Here is a 26,574-nt window from a genome sequence, read left to right as displayed (position 1 = left end):
TTAAAAAGATTAAATCAGTAAAACATTTATTTGGATTGGATTGGTGGCAGGAAACCATCTAAAATGAAATCATTAAGTGGGTTAGGAAACGTTGGGAATGTGTCATGGAAAAATGTACATTTCTAAAGAAAGGTTGCCTGGGAAATTACAATTTGTCAGAGACCTGCTGAAAGGATGCAAAAGCCATATCGATATACAAATCTTTGAACGTCTTGTAACCAAGTATGACCACCTTAGGAAAGTATATTCTGCTATGAAACGAGGAAAGACATGATAAGGATAGGGCATTGGTTGGAAATGAATGTAGACCAAAAACATCTGAACCACTGTGAATTGCTTAGTGACTTGTGGTTTACGATGGGCATTAGAGTAAAATTTTCTTCTCAGATACACAAACCTGAAAAAAGATCACGTGCACAGGAAGCTTAGGTATGAAACACAGCTTCCTGGTCTCTTTTATTATACAAAATGCAGCCTTTTGAACACACTTTATATGTTATATACACGTAAAACCCCAGTTCAGAAAGAAAACATAGACCCAACCGTCCAATACCTGGTATGTCAAAAAACAAAACACAATGCATAATCATAATTTTATTGAAATTAACAGGGCCACAATACGTGGAAAACAGAGATGTAGACGTGCCTATATAATTTATAATTTATTAAATTATTGGTAAAACACTTAGACATAGGAGTGGGATGCATGTTCATTTGTTAGCTTTAACATTTCAGTTCACTTCCCTCCAGAGCCTTAAGATTTATATTCTATTTTATTTTAGGTTTTATTAGGAACATTTGATTAACCTGAGCATTTTCTTTTGTTGAGTTTAGAACAAGCATCAGTTTCTGTGTTTTGTTTTATTGTGTATATTAGATAATTACTTTATATACCTGGATATATCAATCACCAATTGAAAAAACATAATTATAAAAATACAATTACAATTCTACTGATGCCTATTTTTCTTATTAGTGCAAAGATTTTTAAGGGATAGTTTTACAATGGGCAAAAGTATGAAAAGTTATTAAGGAAATTACAAAATGTGGTCCATGCTGACATCATTGAAAGACGACTTGATGTGTGAATGAGATTGGACAGTTTGTCAGTTTATACCAATACTGTTAGCTCATGTAGCATGAGGCCAGTCTAGCCATGAAATGACTGATCAATTTAACAAACGTGAAACAAGATATCACAAATGGCGTTACAATCTGTATAAAACAATTCCAATAGGCATATATCTAATATTTACAATAAAGTATACCATAAGTTGAGTACTCTGGAGACATAAATCCTCAGCATGTAAACAAGTATAACAGCATCTACAAGAGCAACAAGTTCTTTCTGGCCCACTCCATGGATCAACTACCCAGTGTTGGTCTTCCTTATCAATCACCTTTTCCGATCTCAGTGTATAGTTTGCAAATGATCCACTGCTAACTTCCTCCCAGCCAGTGTGTTGTTTGCAGCTCTAGAATTGGAACAAGGTGGCCTTCCCCCCTTCCACCACTCAAGGGTTCACTGTCTGGCTCGAGCGAAGACCTCCCGCAGCCATGATGAGTCTTCGTAGAGTCGAGGGTCCCCCAAGTACTCAGTAGTTCGCTTGTAGAAGTAGTAGTACAAAATGGCAACTATGTAAAGGATACAATGAATGTCACTTCAGGGAATGCAACAGGAAGAGACATTAAATGTGCTCAGTTTAGAAGGAATTTCTTCTTCGTTCCATGAGCTCCACTGCATCTCAACTCTGATCACCATTGTTCATTTACTTATGCATTATATTGATTGATGCATTGGAATTGAATAGGCACAAAAATCAGTGATCTTCAATAAATAATTTAATTTGGGCCAAAAGTTTGCGAAAAAGAAAAAGTACGTAAACACGTTGAAGTCTGTAACTTTAAACAGACAAGACATCCTCTTGTTTACTAATGTATGACGTCCCAAGCTACAATCTTCTCCTTCTGATCATTTTATGGTGTCTGCAGTGAAATTATTCAGTTTGCCCGACTAAAAGGAGACCCAATAATCTTTTTTGTAACTTCAAAATAGCAAGTAAGCCAATGCAATATAAAGCATTCTTTGGCAAAGCAAATGAAGTGGTGCTACATTTTTTCCACTTGTTGCTTAGCACACCACATTATATCCATATCATTGAATTGAATTGTATCTGACTCACAGCCTGCTAATTTTATACACAGTGCTTTTTGCCATCTACTCCTCTTCTACTCCATATCTAGGTTGATCGAAGTACCATTGGTTGGCTAAGACTCTGTAGTGCTGACCACCAAAAACAGTGTAGTGCAAAGAGAGAGTATTGTAATTGATTGATTGCATGATGTAAATGACGTAACAATTCATTCACTTCTTGATATATATACACACACACATAAACCCACACATGCCCCGACCCAAACACGTCGATAACTTATATCACTTGTCAAAGCGCAAGCTAGTTTTCTTACCAACTCTCTGGAAGACAAAGAGCACCTGTAGGCCATCTGTCCAAATAAATCGGTTAGAGTTCAGCCAACGCAGATTCTGTAAGTATAAATCATAATATTACTATTAATAATATCATTAGCAATAATAATAATAATAATAATAACGAAATAATCGTTCTCATAGATCAATACAGTACACACACTAAATAGCAACAAACATTAAAACACTTGTTGTAGTTCGAAATATGAGATCAACTGGATGAATAGATGCATCGATAAATATTGTCAGCATAGTAAATAAATATTTATATTTATATATATAAAAATATAATTTGACTAATTGTATTTGGTCTTTGGTCTGCAGAGAAGTACCATGATCCAGGAGTGAAGAATGATGCTTAGTGTTAAATAGAGTGCGGAGTACATCAGCATGGCCCTGAAGCGATCCAGCAGTAGAGCTACCAGGCCCACCTGGAACACGTAGGTGTTGAACAGCATCAAGAGTATGATGATCAGGTTGAACAGGATGGAGATGTCCTGTATACTGTTGGATACAGAGGAGAAGAAAGGAGGAGAGGAGAGAGGAGATCAGGGGATGAGGATATGATGAGATGAGAGGAAGAGAGCATGGGAAAGCAGAGGGTGAAGAGAGGAGGAGAGGAGAGAATAAAGGAGAACAGAGGAGAGGACAATAGAGAAGAGGAAAGGAGAAAAGGGAATATAAGGAGAAAACAACACCAAAGAAGTCAAGAGGAACCAAGATCTGTTAATAGAGCAAGATGAACTTTACCTTTCCAGACTTCATATGACGTTTATCACACAACTGAGTTTGAAATTAGTACCATTCACAGCCTTGTTTTCCACCTTTTATATGTTGACTGATCAGACTACCAAACAGCAGACTGACAGCAGAATACAGAAAGCATTGCCTTACATGAAGAGCACAAGCTGGACAGCAGGCTCTTTCCTCAGCAGCTCGCTGAAGGAGTTGACGAACAAGTCGAAGGAAAGCAGGCTGAGCTGGATGAACAGAACCAGGGAGTAGTTGCTTGTGTGTAGCGTCTCCGGCCCAAAGGCTGGCCGCCCGGGCGGATTGTGGTTCCACGATGGATCCAAGGCTGCACTGCTCTCACCCACACATGACAGAAACATCCACCTCCGCACTTAGTGACGTGGTCCAATGTCTCCTAGTACCACTGTCGTTGGATGTCGTTGGAAGTGAAATAAGCCATTTGTTATTCCTTCAGGGATTCATTATCAGGAATCGTAGTCGATCAAGAATCACCCCATGGTGGGTGTGCTGCATGGAGAACAACCCAACTTGCTTCCAACTTCAAGATAGTACTGGTTAGCTGTAGGCTAAGGCATTTTTATTTCAATAGTAGAGTCTGTAAAAGTAGTTAAACACAAAACAAAGACATACATTAATGATGCAATACAAATCACAGCAAATTGTCTTGCCTATTTTAGTATTTTTTGGTTATTTTTTCTATAATTTCAGTGGACCAGATATATACCTCACTGTTATGTATTACATTTTATATGTTTAATCTATTAAACAATTGAATAAAATATGTTCAGGAAACAAAATGATTTTCATTTGATAGAATATTAAGATAAAATAGCTATAATAAAAAAGAGTAATCACTTTAAAACGTTACTAGGGCTATACTAACTTCCAATAAATACATACAATTAAAATAGTGATCGACATTCTAGGAATGCTCTCATAATATAATGCATGCATTTTATTAGCGTAAACACAACATGCCTGTTAACGATGACACCATTTCGATCCTCTTATAACCCCAGACATATAAAGCCCTATTTATAGCTTGGAGGGCATTGGCAGGTGTGTGTGAGAGATTAAGATCAGTTTTAAACTGGAGGACAGTAGTGTCAAACACGAGTTGTTATCCACCAATGCTATGAATAAAAAGTTTGATGAAATATAACACCATCAGTTCCTCTTCTTGTAAATACCTGATCAAAACATTGCTGAGACTAAGGTTATACCTTCAGGCGTTGACTTGCTTGTCTTTTTGTCTTTATTCACGACGAGTAGCTATAATCCACTGCCTGGCTTCTAGCTCACTTCTGTTATCGTAAAAAATCGTATATATATATCTGTATAGATATATCTATACAGATATATCTATATAGATAAATATATTTGGATAGCGTTGTGTTGGGTGAAGCTGATAATATGATGTTGTAGTTAATGTGCGGCAGTCTTAATCGACTTATAGGGGACTAACCAACCCTCCTGTCTATACAAACTGGAATGACGCTGTCTGAGCCACAACCCCACCTACCATCTAGACGGGAAATTATAGGCTATAGAAAAGGTTGTTTATTTAGGTATTACCTCAAAGCGATGTCCACTTAGTTCACTTTATCCATAAACAAATCCGGTATCTTCATCACGTCTCCCGCCCCGCCGCCACTGTTCTCGTTTGGGTGGTAACCTGGTAGCAGTTTTCACCGCTACGTCTCTAATATATGGACATATTATGGGAGCTACCGAAATATGAACACATCTCTAGCCGGGTTTTGTGTTTATAGAATGTGGATAACTTGAGAATGAAGGTATACCAGTTGGCATGAATAAGTGGCTAAATATATAAATATAAAAATAGAAGAATGAAATTCGCCTTTGCTTTAGGTATTACGGTAATTGTAGGTAGGCGGGGCGATCATTAATTAAACCATTGCCATCGATACTGGACTGCCTCACAAGGATATTGGCCTAAGCAACACCAGTAGAGGCATATACTTTTCCCTGAACTTTTAAACGTTGCAAACGTTCAAAAACATAATTATATATTTATGTGGCATTCAGTCCAATGCTTAAAATATATCTGTGACATTCAGTAGGCCAATGCTGTGGTAAAGTAAGTGTTTCTTTTCTTTATCAATCCCCTGTAGGAGAAATCTGTTAATGTGTGTCCCTATAAAACAATGGTAAAAAAAAAATACAAAAAAATACAAAACATGTCGGTAACTCTAAAGTCAAACCGTCCAATCTGAAGGCTCCCCCTACTCATGCAAATCGAACAGAACTCCCCAGCTAGCATGTATATAGCGGACCACTGGTGGCGTTAGGACGGCAAGCCACCGGTGGTATGCCAACTGTGGCTCGACATCGGACCACTGACAGTTACAAAACACACCTCGGGCCATCGGCGGATTTTGGTAGGTAATCCGCGATGGTGTGCGAGTACAGCTGCACTGTCAAGGCGGTGGCATGTCACCTTCGGACCGCTGGAGGCCCGCTACTGTTACCACTGAGTTAGTTCGCGCATTCAATATGCGCGAGGGTGGCGGCTTGCCACCCTCGGACCGCTGGAGGACCGCTAGACTCTACCCATTTAATAACGGAAAATATATTTTCCGTTATATAACGGACGCCAGCATCAAGACTCGATCCAGACATAGAATGACTAGGTAGCCTAAGTAAAACATCTCTTCTCCATATCTCCACTGTTTTAATTAAATATACCATCATTTTCACCTATATATATATATAAAAAAAAAAAATGTAGCCTATTTAGACCGTTCAGTCTGTTTCCAAAATGGACCGCTGGAGGCCCGCTACTGTTACCACTGAGTTAGTTCTACTCATTCAATATGCGCGAGGGTGGCAAGCTGGAGGACCGCTAGACTCTACCCGTTTAATAACGGAAAATATATTTTCCGTTATATAACGGACGCCAGCATCAAGACTCGATCCAGACATAGAATGACTAGGTAAGTAAAACATCTCTTCTCCATATCTCCACTGTTTTAATTAAATATACCATCATTTTCATATAAAAGTAGCCTATTTAGACCGTTAGTCTGTTTCCAAAATGTTGCCTTTTTGTTGTGTGGCATAGCGACATTCTCTGACAGCAAGACAACTTTGTCAACATACCGGTAGGGTAGGCCTACTGGCTTGTAGAGTTACCGTTACCTCAATCGTTTGACTAATAAATTAGGCCAGTAGGATAAACAAAGATCGTCTCGTATATAAGTGGCTGCGCTGGAATATTTTACTCACACATGAAATGTAAACAAACAAACAAAACCAATTTGGTTTTGTTTGTTTGTTTACAACACGCCTTCTGGTGTGTGTTTCTCGACAACATCGTTGCTAACTAAGTTAGCAACTTACTTGCAATACAATTTCCCATTGGAAACGTAGTAAGTTGCTAACTGGTAACGATGCTATCGCGAAATGGGGTATTGATCGACAAGCAGTTTTAGATGTCGTGGGTTGATGGGCAAAGACAAATCACAGTATCGAAATTAAGACTACTGGGGCCGGTGTTGTGTCGAGATCTGTTTCCCCGTCGAGATTTGCACCAACTGGGCGTAAGCCTGGTCGTAACTACGCCTGGTCGTAACTTGGCGTTCTAAGTCCAACCTAACCGTTACGCCGGTTGCACCAACTGGGCTTAGCGTTCTTTTCACTAAGACCACCAGGCGTAAATCCTGCGCCTGGTCAGGGGGAGGCGTAGAGTTGAAATTCCAGGCTGTTTCTATAGCAATTACATCCAATCCAATGCAACTGCTCAGTACGCTTCACTAAACTGCATTTCAAAGCACAGCCGGCGATATGATCAGTGTTCACAGATCGACTGCCTGTCGGGAAGATATCGCTGGCCGATTAGTCCGTTCTCAACTTATAATCAGTTGCGAATGTTGTTTTAACTATGTTTATATGTTTTATATAGGCCGACAAATTAAACAAATCTCTCCTACAGTCTCAAAACAACAAAAAGACAACTGTCAAAAAGAACCATTCCCGTCTAAATGCCTGCTCGTCGTAAACCAGACATTACAAATAGGCCTACATATTTTAATTATATTAATTTGCAGTGTTTTATTGTTAGGCATTAACACAATTGATGAATGACAATGAGTGAACGAATGAATTATTTATTTCGGTGTCCAACAGCATGTCAAGTAAAATAGTAAACAGCTGTTGTCACGAGGTATCCTAGCAACGCGGTGATATGCGCATTCCATGGAACATTCACATGGCCGCGCATGGCTAAGACCGGGCGTAGTTGAGACCAGTCGTAAGTCCCGTTGGTGCAACCGGCGTTAGTTCCATTCTAACGCCAGGTCGTAACTAAGACCTACTTAGCAGTTACGACCAGGCTTAGTTACGCCCAGTTGGTGCAACCGGCCCGATGGCGTATGAGGTTTAACACAGGTCCTGTCACCAAAAAATGGTTAATTACAGCTCCGTTTTAGTTTCACCAATTCTGGTAGGCCACCCTCTCGAACAAGCCTTGGCTGTTATCATACACATAGTGCTAGCCCCACACGTTTCTGTTTTGTGTGTGTGTGTGTGTGTGTGTGTGTGTGTGTGTGTGTGTGTGTGTGTGTGTGTGTGTGTGTGTGTGTGTGTGTGTGTGTGTGTGTGTGTGTGTGTGTGTGTGTGTGTGTGTGTGTGTGTGTGTGTGTGTGTGTGTGAGAGAGAGTGAGTTGATGCAGCTGTCTCTTGTGAAGAACAGATAGTGACGAGTTAAGCCCAGTTCAGACCAAAGATTCACCTTGCAACGGCTTGCAACGAGACGGTTTTAGAACGTCGCAGGGGCGGTGTGAACGGGTCGTTGCAAGCCGTTGCAAGGAGTTGCAAGGCGTCGCAAGGCGTTGCAAGGAGTCGCCAGAGATTGAACATGTCAAATCGCAAGGTCCAGTTTTAGAACGCGGCGATTTAACTATTCCTCTTCAGCCAATCACAGCACAGAACAACTTGTACGTCACGGCCTTACTCCGTCCCGGTACCGTACTGTCCACTCCAGCTTAAAAAGATCCGAAGTCGAGCCGACGTCAGATGTGAGTTGTCCAGATTGGCGTAGGCACCCTGTTTCTGCCGCTGAAGTACCCAACTGCGGCTCCATATTCTTGGCTTTATAACTCGCCGTCTTCTCCTTTTCATGATTAAAGCCACAGCAAAAACTGCGACCATTTCACTCTCACTAACATAATTAGGCCTGTTTATAATTAAGTTATCCATCTCCAAGTAGTTGAGCCGATGGTGAACTAAGACAGATCAATCTGAAATTCAACTAACGGAAAATGCAATGTATCCAACAACGGGTAATCTAAACTAACTGTAAGCTCCAGCTATTTACTCAAATGCAGATGTAGTGGAGAATGACAAAACTTAGTAACTCTAGCCTACTCTCAAGTAAAATAAAAAGAAAACTAATTGCAAACCTAACTAATCGCAAACCTAACTAATCCCTAACCTACGCAAATTATGATGTTGCGGCTCTCAGCTGTGCCAGAGCGTTCACAGTTGCTATGGAAACCACCTAGCGTCGCAGCCCGTTGCAGCGCGTTGCAGCCGGTGTGAACTGCCCAGTTTTAGAACGTCGCAGCCCGTCTCGTTGCAAGGCGTTGCAAGGCGTTGCAAGGAGTTGCGAGTTGCAAGCCGTTGCAAGGTGAATCTTTGGTCTGAACTGGGCTTTAGGCTACGCCCTCTCGATCGAGAGGGCGTAGCCTAACTCGTTTGTGAACGACCGAGAGGAACGCAACGCAAATTCAATGCGAACATAAAAATCCCCGACGATTTTGAAATTCCGCCCGGAAACATATATTTTTTTAAAGTTTATCAAAAAGAGGCCATGTCCCGGCAAAGAGAGAATGTCTCCCTACGTACGGGGAACCCATTTGATTCCTACCTGTTCCACTGTTAAATAGCTGCGCAAGTTGGTGGGCACTATCCTGGCAATTTCCCTGCGTTAGAAATACAAAGTGTGGCGTGTGAGCGTGTGCATGGGTTGAATTGCGCCTGTCCCACGCCGAAAGCTTGAGAAACTACACGCCTACTGTGGTAAGGGGTCAGTTGATTCCCCGTATGGGATTAATAAAGTAGGCCTACACCTCATGCACATTCAGTAAATGCGAATGAAGGTAACTCTGTATGTAGTTAATTTTCACACTAGTATCTTTTTGTCATAAATATAGCGGTACACATATATTGATATGGCGTTCCTAACATACAAATTGTACTGGGATGGTAGACCTATCCACTTGAGGGCAGCAAATCACAATAAACCGTTGCCAGAGAGTCGACTGTGAGGCATGGACCTACCGTATTAAAGAGAACTACTTCTAGCCTTCTGTTGGTTGAGACGGAGAACCGAGCGAAAAGACTACAACCCGCCCCCCTTTCCGGTTCCGGTCAACGAGCAATGAGTTCCCACCGAAATAAATGGCTTTACAAAATGCCAAATTCGTACGGGGTACGGAGGTATGGGGGATGTGGGCACTGCTAGTCAGAGCTGGCAGCTCCACAGCTCCGGTTGGCACCAGGGCATCAGGCAGCCACCAAATAATAGTTCTCCCCCCTCTGCGGGGAAAATAATACACTTGAACTTACTGACCCTGAGATGTTCCAGAAGGGCCGTGTTGGGATAAAACCATCTGCAGAAATTGTGCAGATTATGATCCTCGTTCCCATTCTTGAAAATATTTTATTTAATCGATTTATCTGACGTGTTTTGGGTGTTAAAGGTCCCATGGCATGCTACTTTATGGATGCTTTAATATAGGTGTTGGGCCCCTAATACAGTATTTGAAGTTCAGCCTTGGTGCAGCATAACAGCCACTATGAGCCAGTCCCACAATGAGCTTTCCACAAACGTGCAGTTGTTTAGAGGCGGGTCAAGGAGGAGGGTGGGGGTGTGGCCCTGAGCAGCTTGCGGCCACCGTACCGTGCCCTAGTGTTTACAGTGGATGTATCGCAAGGGCTCGGATTCATAATATCATCCGGAGGCCACACATCTTTTGGCCGTGTTCTGTAAATAAGTCCTGGAGCACCAGAGCACGACCGACTAATGGTGAAGGGTTTGCATACTACAGGATATTATTTGTAAGTAGGCCAAGAACCAAGTTCAGAGAGTTAGGTCAGTATATTCTTCATGCAATACTGTAGTTTATGTTGCATGTGTCTGCTATCATGTAAAACCTTAATTATATGAGATTTTCTTATTTTTGAATGACAGAAATCTGGATTTTAGGCAGTTTTTTATGTGTATATATACCAAGGACATGTTTTTACCAGGGAATTTAATTTAGCAGTAAAATATAGATCAATGGTATGGGGAAGGGATATTATATAACATTAATACATACATTTTTACTCAATATTGAACATCCTCATACAGCTCCCTTGGTGTTCAAGGTGGGAGAGTGGACTGTGGAGAGCAGTGCTTGATGGCATCTTCTGTAGACCTGTAGACCTTTTTTCAAACATACCTGTAGTCCCGCCTTTGCCTTTAGCTTGGTTGATGGAATACCCTTATGGTTTACTTTGTGAACCGTTTTTTATTGACTTGAGAAAACTCACCAAGATTTCTTTTTGGCTAGGAGCTAACCCAGTGTGACCACTGGGTTGCCAGAGGTTATTGTGGGAGCAATCAAAACTCGATTTGCTGCTACAATGATTCCAAAGCTGCGCTACTGGCTTCCGTCTCACTCCCCAAGTTTAAGCTGCGCTGTGTAAAAGAGGAAACCAGAAGAGACCACATCACTTTCCTCCGTACAACGGAGTGCCGCTGCCTTCCAACTGCGGAGCCTGCAGCCCTGATGCCTGATGACCGTGGTGAAGTTAGTTTGATGATGGATATTCAAGAGATATTCAGATATTCATATCCTATGGAAAATTGCTTTTTGCTCAATAGCTTCCGAGTTATGGGACCCTTACACCCCAGACCAATGCAGACCTGTCTTGTTATGTGGTACTAACAAGACACACCTCACTAAAAATTCATATTTTATTTGTGACCAAAAGGGGACGTGCCCCTGTGAAATGCCGCAAGACAGCTGGGAGATGTAGCCTAGCCCTACACCTTACGACTCGTACGGCTGGGCGCACCATACAACTGGATCCTGCTTAACTGTCCTTCTCTTCCTTTCTTCAAAGCACATCTCAAGAACTTTCTGTTTAATGATAACTTCTCCTCCACTCCAAACACATAGCTCTATCTTTTCTCTGTATTGTTTTGTTTGTATTTTCATTTCCATGTGAAGTGACCTTGGGTTTGAGAAAGGAGCTATAAAAATGTAAATTATTATTATTATTATTATTATTATTATTTACTTGTTGTAAACCAAATTGCCCCTTAAGGACATTTCAATTCAATTAAATTCACCTGGAGGGTCAGGTAACGCAAAAGTAGCAAGTGACATAAGGCCTTACTCCGCACATGGTAGTAAAGTAAAGTAATGAAGTAACTTCCCCAATGCTGGTGGCATACCAGTTAAACCTAAGTGTCTAACCAAGTGACAAAGTCATGTACATGAATAAATCATCTATTCTTCTTTCAATTCAACAGCTCCAGTGTGATAAATGTGACCGATGGTTCCATACCCTTTGCTTAAACATGGACAACAAGAAGTTAGAGGAAGTTAAGAAAAGGCAATGGCTGTGTGTTTTATGCCGATGACAAGGTTGAGGACGAAATATTTTCCATTGGAAAATTGTGCTTCGTCCAAGCGCCAGGTTTTGTTTTGAAGTGTCATTAGATTGCTAAGATGTTAACACAGTTCCTGTTTAGTGGCTTTGCCCCCATATTTTATAGCTTCTTACAGGCAAATAAACTTGGTATTGAACGATCAGACAAGTACGTTTTTTGTGGCTTGGTCTGAAGATCATCTAGTCTGAGTGTCATCAGGGGATGACACAGGGGTGGAGAGACACACACATGTCCATTTCATCTATTCTCTCTGGTTACAGCCATATAAACTTTCATATTGGATCCCTTCTACTTACTTTAACCCTAGGCTATACTGTAATGACTGAAGATCAATGCCTAGTTACCAAAAGTGTGTATAAAACACACCAGCTGCATTGACTGAGAATCGCTTTACACCTATACGGTGCATAGTCTCATTCATTGCCATGGATTGCAAGAAGGAAAAATTACAGAAAGGTCTGAAGTAGGGATGGGCGATATGGCCTAAAATCCATATTGCGATATACATGCAACCTATTGCGATAACGATATATATCACGATATATAAATCATAATAGAACCATTTCAGAACAGGTTACATAGACTCTAAGGAAAGCTAAACTGCTAAATGTATGTCGTTTTGAGAACATTTATTGTGCAAAACTAATCATACAACATAATGTTGTAGCTGCAGAGACTTTAAAAAAAAAAAAAATCTTCTGTGTAATGACGTATACTTCTCTTAATGAAATAAAAATTGGTGGTGTCTTGTTAATAAAGAAACGGATACTGTGAATTAGGGAAATACGTCCAGTATTAGGCATGGCTATTTTAAATAAAGAAAAATCTTCCAAGTGTGTGCACAGATACTTGCTATTAAAACATAAAACAATAAGTGGAAAATGAACGCATATAATTTTGAAATGAACATGAAATGAGAGCAATCACCAGCTCCTCCGTTTCGCTTTCAGCCATATTTACTTAGATGACGATGATGCGTTGAAGCCGGTTGAAGCTCATGGCTCTTTAAATTCCGCGGGTCGCGGACGATGCGTTGCAGCCGGTTGCAGCTCGTGGCTCTTTAAATTCCGCAGGTCGCGGACGATGCGTTGCAGCCGGTTGCAGCTCGTGGCTCTTTAAATTTCGCGTGTCGCGGATGATGCGATGCAGCTGGTTGCAGCTCATGGCTCTTTTTAAAATTTGCGGGTCGCGGACGATGCGTTGCAGGCGGTTGCAGCTCGTGGCTCTTTATATTTCGCGAGTCATGGATAGATCGCGTCAAACATACATTATCGCGATAGAGCAATATAACTAAAATCTCTATCGTAGGCCATTTTTTATCGTTTATATCGTATATCGTTTATATCGCGCATTCCTAGTCTGAAGCTAAAATATAATTTGCAAAAACTTATTTTGGTAAGTTCACATAATGAAATGGTCAATGAAAAACAGCAACAAAATTCTGAATGAAACAATTGTTCCATTCCAAAGCTCATGCTGGTGCCCCTGTTGGAAGGTAAGGCAAAATTCTGTTTTCTGATATCTGGAAGAGGGTGTTATTTAAATATTGTAAATGAAGTAGTAGGTGCAAAAGAGTACAATTAATTAATAAATTAACAAAAAATACACATATACCAGAAAGGCTCTGCATTTTGCTTTAGAAAATGAATACAATTAAAGTGGGAAAACATATATTAAGGCGTGTTTGATTAGAATGTCCTAGCAGAATAGTTCTGCATTGGTCTGGGGTGATAGGGTCCCATAACATGGAAGCTTTTGAGAAAAAACCCATTTTCCATAGGAAATTAATGGGATTCTTGAAAAAGGGAAAAAAAATTGGTGCAAAATATGATTTTTTTAATGAGGTGTGTCTTGTTAGTACCACAGAACAGGACAGGTCTTCATTGGTCTTGGGTGTCTGGGTCCCATAACTCGGAAGCTATTGAGCAAAAAGCTGTTTTCCATAGGAAATTAATGGTATTCTTAAAAAATGTAAATGAAATAGGAGGTGCAAAATATGAATTTTTAGTGAGGTGAGGTGTATCTTGTTAGTACCACATAGCAGGACAGTTCTGCATTGGTCTGGGGTGTCTGGGTCCCATAACTGAAGCTATTGAGCAAAAGCCGTTTTCCCTAGGAAATTAATATCCGAATATCGGTAGAATATCCAACATCAAACTAACTTCACCACGGTTGCCTGATGCCCCTGAAACTGCCGCGGCCACTCCAAGTGAGGAGGTATTTTTCTCTTGATGAACAGGTCTGTACCTTGGCTGATGCACCCATGTCAGGCGAAACAGAGGTAACGTCTTACTAGGATTCTGCCCCTGTGATGGAAAGCCTCCATCGGTTACCAAGAACTAAAATAATCGCTCTCCGTACCAATGCACCTACACCATCCAGCGCACCAGTCTAAAAACTTCAGTCTCGGGACTATTGTACTCACCCCAAAACGTAACCATCTTGGAGATGGGTGATTTCAGCGCCTTCTTCTGTGGCGCTTTAACGGGTATTTCAGTAAAGTAAAGTATGTTGTGAATGGGATAGCTCCCCACCATAGAACCGCATAAGTAAATTTTACCAGCCTTGTTTGGCTGCATGCTACCTCTGTTTATTTATTTGGTAGTAACAGATCATCTGTTAAGACTTTTATTTCCATTTTTGCATGTATAGCCACTTTAATTTTCATTTTAAGCCCCACAGAAGCAATAGCCATTATGCTGTGAATTCTTTGTGAATAACATAAAGGGATACAATTTTAAAAAGGGTTGTGTATCTTGTCAAGACATTTTTTTTTTTTTTACAATCTACAGTAGTAGGCTCTAGCTTTTAATTTCAATATTAATTCCTAAAGTTATAGTATTTCTATTATAAAATGTATTGCACCATGATGAGCCATAACTACGACCAATGGTATCTGTTATACCATTGTACTTTTAGCCTTAAATCTAGCTCAGTCATTATGCCATACCACATCACCTCCTGCTGTGTAATGAGCTTCATTGAACACAAGAAGATCTAATGAGAACACCAAATCCATGTTTCCTGTTATTTTGGTGAAAGTAATGCAAAAGTAATGTAAAAGTAGTATAATGCCTTACAATTCAAAGACAGTAATATTGTAATATAACAAATTACTTTGAAATGACAGTTACAAGTAATAAATAATGTATTACGCTTTTGAAGTAACTTAACACTGTGTGCCAGTATATAAAAAAAATTAGTTAACACAAGACATTATCACCTCGTTGTAACATATTTGGTTAAGTGGGGAACACGCTTTCTCAGTTGTCTGACCCAATTATCCAGGGTCTGTTTTCTACAGCGGTCCTTCTAACGAAGACGAGAGATGACCAACCGGTCTATTAATGAACATCCCCTTTCACTCCCGCCCCTTGGGAAGCTGTTCTCCAGGTCCTCCTACATGTGCATCGTGTGGCAGCTCTTCCCAGCGGATTGTCTGTGGCTCCATCAGTGTTCTATTCAACATGGACTATGAGACCAAGGTGTATCCCAGGTCTGGCGGCTATGGAAAGTTCAACCGGCTGGTAGTCTTGTTCAGCTGGTTCCCAACCTTTGCGGTCATGCTGAATCTTTTCTGCGACATTTTCTACACTTTGATACCGGAATTGTACCACTGCAAACCGGACCCTCGGCTGCTGCCCTCGTGTTTCCAATTCAGCAACTACTCCAAGCAAGGGTACCTCAACATCACCATCCCCTGGGTCAACGGCAGCAGACGCAGCCACTGTCAACTGTTTAAATACCCGAGAAATGTCTCGGTTTTTAACGAGAACCTCCCAAAGCAGAAGGTGTCTTGCACCAGGGGATGGGAGTACACACATTCTGCTGGACTCAACAGAAACTACGTGACAGAGGTGAGAGAATCGATAGACGGGCAGAGATTTGGACGCATAGGCCTACTGTTTATTTTGAGAGTAGCCTAACTAGGCATGGTCATCAAATCGGAGATCCCAGATAAACTAATTCCAGGGTCGTTAGTTTCCGCCCTGCATTACTCTGAATTATTGCGTCGTCGCTCCAAGTCCTCTCGCTGGTTGGCGTCCCGCTGTGGTAGAATCAGCGTGAGCCGCCGACTTCTTCGATTCAATTTTAACAACCAAAACCTCGCACCACTCCCTCGCTATCGTTCTTACTTTAAGCTGCCTTACCTAGAAGTAAATCCATAAACTCACTGGTAAAAAGCAACACAGCCACTTGTGATACACCGCTTAAATACACACAACACACAAACACACGCGCACACACACACACACACACACACACACACACACACACACAATGTGTGATAAGGACATTTGACAGCACAAATATTTATCCTCTCCAACCTCACAGTTATAGCTGGAAAGTGCACCACTTGCTAGTGTTTCCCATTGTCTATTTCTCAATGGAAATATGTATAATGCTAAACACGTAGCAGCTCTTGCAGTGTAGGAACAAACAACAAAGTTAAAGTACCTCTTTTCTATGACTATAAAAACATACAGTTACATGTAAATATGTTGAGAGAGCATGAGAACCATAGTGAGAAGGAGCGAGAGTTGGATTTGGAGGAAGTAGGAGTCATTGACCCTGAGCTGCATACTTTGTTTAATGCAATAACGCTGTCAGCAGACTTTCTAATTCCACATACAGGGACTTGATTCACTTTTCAACAAATCACACACAATGTGTCTGTGTGCGTTGTTAGCGAAGATGTCCAGCGTGCTTTTTCAGTAACTGACTCCAGCCAAACAGTAGTTCTTGTGTCTACTACTATCTGCTACTGCCTGTATGATGTGATGTCTTCCTGTGTTCTTGTGCAGTGGGACCTGGTGTGCGGAGACTACTGGAAGGTTCCTCTGCAGCACCTTTGCTTCATGGCAGGGTGGATCTTCGGATATGTTCTTCTGGGGACGCTGTGTGACTGGTGAGGACTTCTGATTTTTGCAACTAGTTTCTGTCTTTCAGATGAGATGTTAAACTGAGGGCCTGACTCGCCCTGGTCACTTAAGGTCACAGGGCTGTTAGCGTGGTGTCCTGGATGCCCTGGCTCTTGTAACAACCTGGTCAACCGATGGTCCCCTGGTCGCTATTCTAATGATTCCTCACCTCTCACTGTTAGTGGAAGAGGTGTGATATCCACTCACTCACTATGTATAGTGCATTGAGTAGCTTGAAAAGCAATATATATTAATATGTTGAGTCATTGTTAGTAATAGTGACAGCTTATTGGCTAATCACAAGAAATAACCACAATGGTAAGATTCTACCTCCCTTGAACCAGATGCTCAAGGAAGCAGACAGATCTCTTTTTACATTAATATGCTGGTTTTAGGGTTGCTTCCTTCTTCCTTCTGCTTAATGACTAAATAGTTTTAGTTAATCATGAATAGCCTTACGTTCTGGCCAATCCTTCAGAAACTGCTTATTGAACTTATTGTGTTAAGTAGCTTTTGACTGTTGCTGCACTGTGTGTGCTCGTCTCCCCAGGGTGGGTCGTCGGCGGGGGTTTCTAATCTCCGTCAGTCTGAGCAGTGTGCTGGGCGTGGCACTCTGCATCGCCAACAACCCTGTGGTCTTTCTCCTGCTGCGTCTGGCACAGGGAGCCATGCTGGCTGGGGTCCTGCTGGCCTCCTATATTTCTAGTAAGGTCACACATCCTATATTGATACACATCCTAAAGTACACCCACTATATCTCAGGTAGGGTCCCAAATCCTATTTCTTCAAATCCTAAAACACATCTATTATACCTTCAGTAAGGTCATACATCATCTGATATCTGCATCTCTAGTTAGTTCCCATACCTATATCTGATTACCAACCTTCATCTCTAGTTAGTTCCCACATCCTATATCTGATCCACAACACCCTCTACATATCTCACTATATCTCATGAAGGGGCTCAGAACCTATATCGAATACACCATTTCCTTTATCTCAAGCAGTGATGGGGATAACGGTATTATAAATAACGGCATTATTAACGGCATTACTTTTTTCAGTAACGAGTAACGGATTACTCTTCCAATCAATATAACGCCGTTACCGTTACTTCCAAAAAATGCGGCGCGTTACTATAATTGAAGCAGTTTTTTCTTCAGACCCACTAGATCTCTCTCTCTCTCTCTCTCTCTCTCTCTCTCTCTCTCTCTCTCTCTCTCTCTCTCTCTCTCTCTCTCTCTCTCTCTCTCTCTCTCTCTCTCTCTCTCTCTCTCTTTACTGTTCTTCCTTGATTAGTGGGCACAAGACAATTGCATTAACGACAAACGATCGGCTGAGGTAGAGTAACATGTCACGTTAAGCCAATCAGAGGTAGAGTTGGGCGGGTGTTATTTACACATATTTGAAAGCATGCATAGTCGGACACACAACGACACAAGTGAGTCAACGTGAAACAGGAATGGCGAGCCCAAATAATCCCAAAACAGCCTTCTTTAAATGGAAGTAGCCACTACTTTTCCCTCCAAGAAATCTGTATCTCTGTTCTCATCTTTCTATCTGTTCTCCCATCTTCCTCTCTGTTCTTTCATCTCATCTTCCAATTGCCGTGGCGATTTCTTCGTTTATTGATCGAGATATTGCTAGTAGTGAGTGAGCCCAGAATCTAGTTTCCCACAGCCTTTTAACACAGTTCACCCCCTCGCCGCAATGTATACATCATGTGAGGGAATTCCCTACTAGAGTTTTGTACTTGTTAATGCATAATAATTTAGAAACAATAAAATATATATATATATATACATTACATAATATATACTTTTTTGTTCCCAATACATTGGTAGTCAAGGCGGGTTCTACAGTGCGGGTGGAAACACTGACACATGCGGTGGCTAGATGACACAACCTGAAGAAAACAAAGCTTAATTTATTCAAGTGAAATAACATGGATTTTCCATCCCACACTGTCTCTTCTCTCCTCAGGGCTGGAGGTGTGCGACCCCCCTAATCGCCTAATAGTCGCCATGATCGGTGGGTTCTTCGGGGTGGGGGCAGAGCTCCTGTTGCCGGTTTTAGTCGTCCTATGCCGTGATTGGAAAATTCTCCAGGCCGTCGCGACGCTGCCCCTCATCCTGCTGCTCTCCTACTGGTGGTCAGCGCTATCTAGCACTTACTAGCCTAGTTTTGCATTAGCAAGGAAGCTTGGCTTAACAATAACAAGGAAGCCTAGATAAGCATAGCAATAATTAACTATGTTATGCATGTATAATTAACTACTATTCAATCACAAAGTGCTTTTTTAACCTCCAACTAAAACTTGCAACTCAAACATTTTCCTGTTCACCTGTTTCATAGTTTTCTGTCTTTCTTCGTATTTCCCAAATACTGCTTCCTGTTTCCTGCCTACTGCTTCCTGCTTCCCCAGTTGTGAGTCAGTGTTTCCAGAGTCTCCCCGCTGGCTGCTGTCCACTTCCCAGCTTCACCAGGCCAAGAGGTCCCTCCGGATGTTCTCCTCCGGGAATGCACTCTGTCTCCGAGACGAGAACCAGCCGGGGGAGCGCCTATTGGCTGGTAAACATCCACACGCTCACGCTCTCGCTCTGAGAAAGTGAGAATTTAAGGATTTCACGGCTAAAGATCACTCTCTTGTCTTCCTCTTTGTTTCTCGTCTCTCTCTTGTCTCTTTGTTTGTATCTTGCTCTCTTTTGTCACTTGTCTCTCTCACTCTGTCTCTTGTCTCTTTTTGCCTTTGTCTGTCTAATTGTTGTGTCTATCTCCTTCCCTATCTCCCCTACCTCCCTCCCCCTCCCCAGACATGGACTCTGTGTATGGGGACAACTGCCAGCCGGAGTTCCACACAGTCCTGGAGCTCCGACAGACCCGTGTCGTCTGGAGGAACTGTCTGATTCTCAGCTTCACTCTGTGAGAATCCTCTTCTTCACCTACATCTTAATCTTATTATTATTTTTTTTAACTGGCTCTCATCTAAAAGCCATGTCCCCTTTTCCATCCAGATTTTCAGAATTCCAGCACTGTCCAGAAGTCAGCACTGGTTTTGAGGACCCTTTTAGAAATAATATACATTAATTAGAGTTAAACATGTTTAAGATGCTTCTGAGGTGTTTTATCATTGTTTTATTAGCTATAAAACCTGTAGTTTCAACAGCATTACCTTCACCCTAGATTTCCCTCACTATTGTCTTATCCTGTTTCTCCAGCTTTATTGGGACAGGTATACAGTATTGCTTCAAAAGGAACCTGCCCAGCTTTACCACAAACTTCTACTTCACCTACTTCTTGAGGGTCCTCACCAGAGCTCTGAGCTGCCTCTTCCTCTGTTTCACTGTCAACCGCTTCGGTCGCCGCAGCATCCTGCTTCTATCTGCCATCATCACCGGGCTGTCCTCCCTTCTCCTGCTGGCACTCACACTATGTAGGTGATCTCACATATACAGCTCAGTCCCCACAATGGTATATCCCCACATGTAAAGCTCACTCCCAACAATGTTATGTCCCCACATGTAAAGCTCAGTCCCCACAACGTCTATATTATTACATAATGTGTAAAATGTTAAGTATCTTATCGAACCAACGCTAGTTGTCCTTATATGGTTTTCAACCGTCATATTTTGAACATTTTTGATAATCAATAATTTATACAAATTTATACTACTATCTGATTATCACGAAAGTCAACTAAACAAAACTTTTGTTGAAAGCCCTACATCATTAGTCCCCACAATATTTATTGCCCAACATGTACCACTCAATCCGCACAATGTATCACAATGTCACCGAATATCCTGTTTGGACCACACATGCCACAATGTAAGTACAAAACTGTTACCAATGCTGTTTTGTAGCAAGTTTTCCTCCAATCCTGTTTTGACTACAATGTACGTGTACCCTCATGTACAGTTTGTCCCCAAACATGAAGATGCACAGTGTAGGTGTCCCAACAAATAATGTTGAAACTCAGGACAGACCTTGTGCATCTACTATCTCACTTTCCCCAGAATGTATGCATTTCAAATCTCATGGTTCTCTATTGAATAGACAACACATTGAATTCTGTTAACCTAATTTGGAGGGCTTCCGATTTGGTCAATGGAGCAGTTAGACGTATGTGACACTGTGCTCCCAGACGTGCTTTATCCTTTGAATAACTCGATAACTTGATATATTAGAGTAAAAACGATAGATGAACCAGCGTACAACCCCCAGAAGCCACAAAAGTGTGCCGAAAACCATAGTCATTGATTTGACAGAAGAAATTCCCAAAACCAGAGCAGCTTAAGCTAGCAAAAACCAGGCCAGCCCCGGAACAAGCATGGATTCCACAGACATAATTAAGGCGATGAAACACAAATAAAATGACCTAATGGGGGACAATGACGGCTTGAGACAAGAAATGATTCACAATGGACAAGAAATCCACGGTAAACTTTACAATCTCGTGGCAGAAGTGCACAATTTGACTGAACGAGTTGAAGAAGCGGAGTCCGATGTGGCACCGGTGGAGGGATGGGCGGTGGAGGAGACGAGGCCCTCTGCACCGGCCTGGAGCAGCAAAGAACCATGCGGCGCAAGCTAACCGACTGAGAATCCCGCTCCCGCAGAATCTATGTAAGAATCTTTGGAGTTGCAGATGGGGAAGAAGAAAACTCTGACACTGTTTATTGAGAAACTCCTCAGAAGACAATTGCCGCTAACACAGGACTTGGCCTTGAAAATACAGTGGGCACATCGCACAAGGAGTACAGCGGGTTGAAGAAACAACATTAAGAGAAGGGGATTTCTTTCTAAACAAGGTACACAAACATGCCGATCCACTGGGACATGGGGGCCCGGGTCTACAGCAGCGCCCAGGAGGCACAACGTAAGATGAGAGCCAGAGCGAGGGATAAACTCCAAGGTTTCCAGAGGGGAGAAACTCAGTAAAGATAAATGGGAGCATATCTCACGAGCTGGTATGATTGTTATAATATTGAATGGCTCTAAAATGGCTGAAACTATAGCAATTTGGCTTCGCACTGTTGACTCAATTTCGTCTGGGAATGGCGGGTTCATTTTTCGTATGAGTCACGTTACGTTGGACGGTGGGGGTAGAGTTATTGTTCTTCGCCAGCCACCCTTAACATATGACCCTTTCTTATTGAGGGGCTTCACCCCAGACCCACCACCGGGGTAACAGATGAGGAGGTAAGAGAGCCTCATCTTTCCTTGGAAGTCCGCTAATTTATATGTTGAATCGTTTTTGTTAGTGTTCAAATTTTGCTTTTGGGGTTCAGTACTCTGTTAATCACATCTTGGAAACGAATGGCCGGGTCAAATAATTTTCATTCACGGACTCCAGCTAGGGTCCCTGAATCTCACCCAATTTACAGTTTGGGTTAATCTGTTTATTTGGGCAGGAGCTAGGAATAAGGATAAGATTCAAGACACTCCAATTAGACAAGGAAATGGGGGGACTAGCACTGCCATATCTTAGAGAATATTACAATGCTGCCCAAATCAGATACATTATATTGGTGCTCCCAAAAATATCAAGCCAGATGGACAGACATTGAGTTAAATCTATATTAGGCTCCTCCTCGGACCAGAGTAGGTGGTAAGGAATTTTCAATAGAAAAAGGTGAAAACTTAAATTTAGAAGGAACACTTAAAATATGGAATGAGGTTGTCAAAAAAATATAACTTTTGAACTGGCCTTGACCTGCAGAAACTGCCAAAACGTTTGCTCAATGGGCCAAAAAATGTATAACAGCTTTTTGCACACTTGTTGAGGGACCAGTGTGTTTAACTTAGAAAACAGGGATATGTTCAGGTACTTTTAGTTGACCTCTCACTAAGCTTTGCCCTTAGAACGCAGATGAGCCAATGACATTCCAGCATCCAGTATACTTGGACATCAGCTCGGACAACTCCATTGAAAACAACAGGGAGGAGCCATAATATAACAATTTCATGGTGGATTTATGTTGAAAAACATGGTTCAAACGATATGCTTGGGGTACATGTAACACGTCATGTGACAGTCGGTATCCCGAGAGTCTGCAGAATGGGGTACATTTCATCCCTTTTCCCAAGCCACAACGGGACAAGAAAAAGTGTAATGTGGATCAGAGTGTGTGGCAGGCCAGAATACCAACTGAATTTAAGGTTGTCATCTTCTGCATGTATTTTAAAGTTTTGAATGTACTCCTCCATAGCGTATTGTACTCCCTTTTGATTGCTTCTGGAAGAAATTAAATAATTTTCCGCCCAAAACTTCTCCAAAACCTGCTGTGATATACTTTCAGCTGATTTTTCCATATATTTGTGTTTTCTAGTCTGGTTTGTTTGTCTGAGTTCGTCATGGTAACGACAGGGGGGCATGACTTAGCGACTGGTCAATTTACATTTCTATCACACAGAAGTTAAAAAATAATATCAATAGATGTTAATTAACTGATTGGATTGCTGACAAACTTTGGAGAGAATTTGAATGGAAAAACTTTATTGAATTTCATTACACACAAAAATGAATAATTGGATAGTTTGTTGCATTAATGAAATTTGTAGTTGTAGGGTGTGATGTTTTATGTTTTGGATGACATACTATGAAAACCTTTTTTTTGTGTGTGTAGACCTGCATGACGGTCTCCTCATGGTCCTGTCTGTTTTGGGTCTGCTCTCCTCTCAGGCCCTGGCAATGCTCAGTTTGCTCTTCGCCAGCGAGGTCATGCCCACAGTCATACGGTAGGAAATCTCCCTCACGTATTTATACAGCAGCATTGTTAAATATTTGATACTAAATAGTTTGTAATGTTCCATCCGTCTGCAGTATATTTCAATATAAGGAAACCTCTAACCTTTCATGTTAGCAAATCAATGCACTAAATTGAAGAATTAACAACGATTAGAAACTTGACCAAATGCTTCATTGACCTTGCAGAAACAATATGCCCATAGCATTGCGGAAGTGCATTTAATTTCAGCTGAATTGTTTTCCATTCCCTATCTTCTTTTTCCTCGGCTCGTCTTCTCATACTTTCTCTATCTCCACTCCTCTCCTCTTCATACCTCACCCTCTCTTCCCTCTTTCCTCTCTCTCCTCCCTTCTCCTGACCTCCCCCCCAGTGGTGGCTGTCTGGGCCTGGTGTTCGCCGCGGGCTGCGTGGGCATCGCCGCCTCCTCTCTGATGGAGCTCCAGAACAACGCCGGCTACTTTCTGCACCACGTCATCTTTGCTTCCTTCGCCGTGCTCTCCGTGCTCTGCATCATGCTGCTGCCTGAGAGCAGGCGGAAGCCCCTCCCCGACTCGCTGGACGACGGCGAGAGCTGGCGCCGCCCGCCCCTCTTCCTTTTGCGCAGTGAACGGGACAGCCTGCTGCTGCTGCTGCCCACAAATCCTCCGCCCCCAGAGTACAATGCTAGCAGCTACTCATGCCTTCTGACGGCCACTCACCGCATGCTGTGCAAGGGGGAAATACCGTTAAAGATGGCCGTTCCCGCACAGTCGTCATCGCCAACACCGCCGCCGCTGGAAGTTGGCGAGCGAGTTGAGGAGGGATCATGGGATTCCAGCTTCGTTGAGGGAGAAGATATTCAACCCCTCAACCCCTCTCTAGGTCTCTTGGACTCGCTGTCCATGTCTGAAGATATCTGAATGGTCCAGACCGACGATTATCCGTCATCCGATCAGACAGTGGTGTGGTAGAGAGGACTAGCTGCTTGCAATATCAGCCAGCGGAACTTTGGGTGGTCCCCTCAACAGCACAAGAGAGAGAATCCTTGTGCTTACCATCATTTGCTCTTGTAGGTATGAGAGAGAGAATCATCAGAACCCTCCAGAATGCTGTACACAAAACTTGAGCACTTAATTAATGACATCGCTTTCCTCTCATCTGTCGGTGTCTCTTTCCGTCTTTCTGTAGCCTGTATCTGTCTATGTGCCGCTGTGATTGAATGTCTGTCCATATTTCTAATTGTGTGTGTGTATATATCTTGTCTCCTATTTTGTTGTCATGTCTGCATATTTGTCTGTTTGTCGAGATATCTCAACCTCTGTCTGCCTCTAAGTTTGTCTGTCTGTCCAGTGACGGGGCCTAAGGGTGTTAGCTAGCTATATGCTTATGCTATGGCAGAACTTCCTGACGAGCTAGTCATCAATAGCAACGTTGCTTCGAAAGAAAATGTCTTGTCTTTTTTGTTAGAAATAGTGTGTTGTTCTGTAGGTGTTGATTATAGTTGGGATACACTCAATCCTATTCTTCCACTGTAAATATATTGAATCTCAATCATGGTTCACTCTACTGTAATTTCCTTGAGACTTCAAATCACCAAGTTAACCTTATGTTTTGCCATAAGACTAAATGTTGGGTTGCCCTCTAAATGCGGGGAATACACACTGCTCCCATCCAGATATCCATTTAACAATTTATGATTTCATAGAGTGCCTAAGTCACGCCACTTCCGGTGTTGCATGGGACTTTCTTTCCAGAGCTATTTAAAGAGTCACGACAGTGGAAGTTCAAACTCTTTGATCGTCACAGGTTTTCTTTTTTATTTGAAAAGAAAATTAATAAATCTGAAAATCATTCACAAAATAGATACATTAACTAGTGCTGTCAAGCGATTAAAATATTTAATGCCATAGTTAACTCGCGATTAATGGCAAATATTTTGTCTATGCTAAATATCCCTTGATGTCTTTGTCCCATTAATTGTCCTCATTTTAATGCTCTAATCAACATGGAGAAGTGCATCGGCTTGCCTTGTGCAAATGTTTTTTCATTGATAACAACATTGGCATATACTGATCAAAACAGGACGATACAAAAAACAAGCCTTTAGTGCAATTAAACGATGAACTTACAATCATACTGCCGTGACCATAGCAGTCCGGCTACTGCTTCTTTGTTTTGAGCCATCAAAATAAATAAATAATTGCGTTAATCCCGCGATTAAAAAAATTAACGCCGTTAAAATTGGTTTGCGTTAACGCCGTTAATAACGCGTTTAACTGACAGCACTAACATTAACGTATCTACATACATGTACATATATTAATAAATAAATCAGAATATAGATTTTAATTAAAAAAAAGGGGGGGAGGGGAATGATTAGGTTGCATAAGAGTTCAATATGAAAGGATTCATTGATGCAGTGTTAAAAAATATGTCTGGCTGGGTCCGACTTAGCTATGACATGGAGTAGACATGTCTTCCTCGAGCTCCGACTACTTTAAGGGATTTGTTTTTATTTTTATGTTGGATTTTCTTCTTCGTTGAAATTGACTAAAATGGGCTTCGAAAACGACCAGAAAAGACGGCAAGAAAGACTAGTCGCCTGCTGGGTCCGTTCCAAACATGGCCGCCCTTGTTAAGCTGGAGAAGCATCGAGAAGCCCTCTCTATGGAATTTAAATCTGCCATAAAGTAACTCAAAGGGAAATTGGACTTTGTCCAGACAACGGTCTCAGGCCACGGTAACCGCCTGACTTCCCTCGAATGAAGCAAGCTTCTGGCGAACCAGTTTAGTGACAAAATTGAGGAGAGGGAGGCTAAATGCCTAGTTATGTAGGAGAGCTATAACAAGCTAAAGGCTAAAGATATCGACCTTGAGTTGCGCAGCCGTCGCAATAATGTAAGAATAACTGGCCTGGATCGGGCTCACAGAGCATTAACTACCAAGCCGAGCGCTGGGTCCAGTCCAAGTGCTGTAATAGCGCAAACCCAC

The 26,574-nt window shown here is 41.9% G+C and overlaps 2 protein-coding genes across 5 annotated transcripts; one reads left to right on the top strand and one right to left on the bottom strand.

Annotated features, from left to right (window-relative positions):
• Positions 1–581: 581 nt before the first annotated feature.
• On the bottom strand, positions 582–5,458 carry LOC132472122 (transmembrane protein 138-like). Of its 4 annotated transcripts, none has more exons than XM_060071585.1 (5): positions 4,817–5,458; positions 3,383–3,836; positions 2,920–2,992; positions 2,470–2,545; positions 582–1,635 (listed from the first exon to the last, which is right to left on the bottom strand). In XM_060071585.1, exons 2-5 carry the CDS (start codon positions 3,598–3,600, stop codon positions 1,523–1,525), a joined length of 480 nt encoding a protein of 159 aa, XP_059927568.1. In that variant the 5' UTR covers positions 3,601–3,836; positions 4,817–5,458; the 3' UTR covers positions 582–1,522. The 4 variants fall into 4 exon arrangements, with proteins under 4 accessions (XP_059927568.1, XP_059927566.1, XP_059927564.1 ...); XM_060071583.1 differs by having other exon boundaries at positions 2,821–2,992; positions 3,383–3,644; positions 4,817–5,326; XM_060071581.1 differs by having other exon boundaries at positions 2,821–2,992; positions 4,817–5,322.
• A 9,664-nt stretch (positions 5,459–15,122) lies between these two features.
• On the top strand, positions 15,123–25,139 carry slc22a31 (solute carrier family 22 member 31). Its single transcript, XM_060071092.1, has 9 exons — positions 15,123–15,787; positions 16,736–16,839; positions 17,403–17,557; positions 18,836–19,004; positions 19,278–19,423; positions 19,666–19,774; positions 20,071–20,285; positions 23,482–23,593; positions 23,975–25,139. The coding sequence occupies exons 1-9, from the start codon at positions 15,278–15,280 to the stop codon at positions 24,501–24,503; spliced, it is 2,049 nt and encodes a 682-aa protein (XP_059927075.1). The 5' UTR covers positions 15,123–15,277; the 3' UTR covers positions 24,504–25,139.
• Positions 25,140–26,574: the final 1,435 nt, after the last annotated feature.

The sequence above is a fragment of the Gadus macrocephalus genome, chromosome 14, assembly GCF_031168955.1.
Source record: "Gadus macrocephalus chromosome 14, ASM3116895v1".
NCBI classification, from domain to species: Eukaryota; Metazoa; Chordata; class Actinopteri; order Gadiformes; family Gadidae; genus Gadus; species Gadus macrocephalus.
The sequence above is the reverse complement of the archived record's forward strand: the minus strand, read 5'-3'. Positions and strand labels throughout refer to the sequence as shown.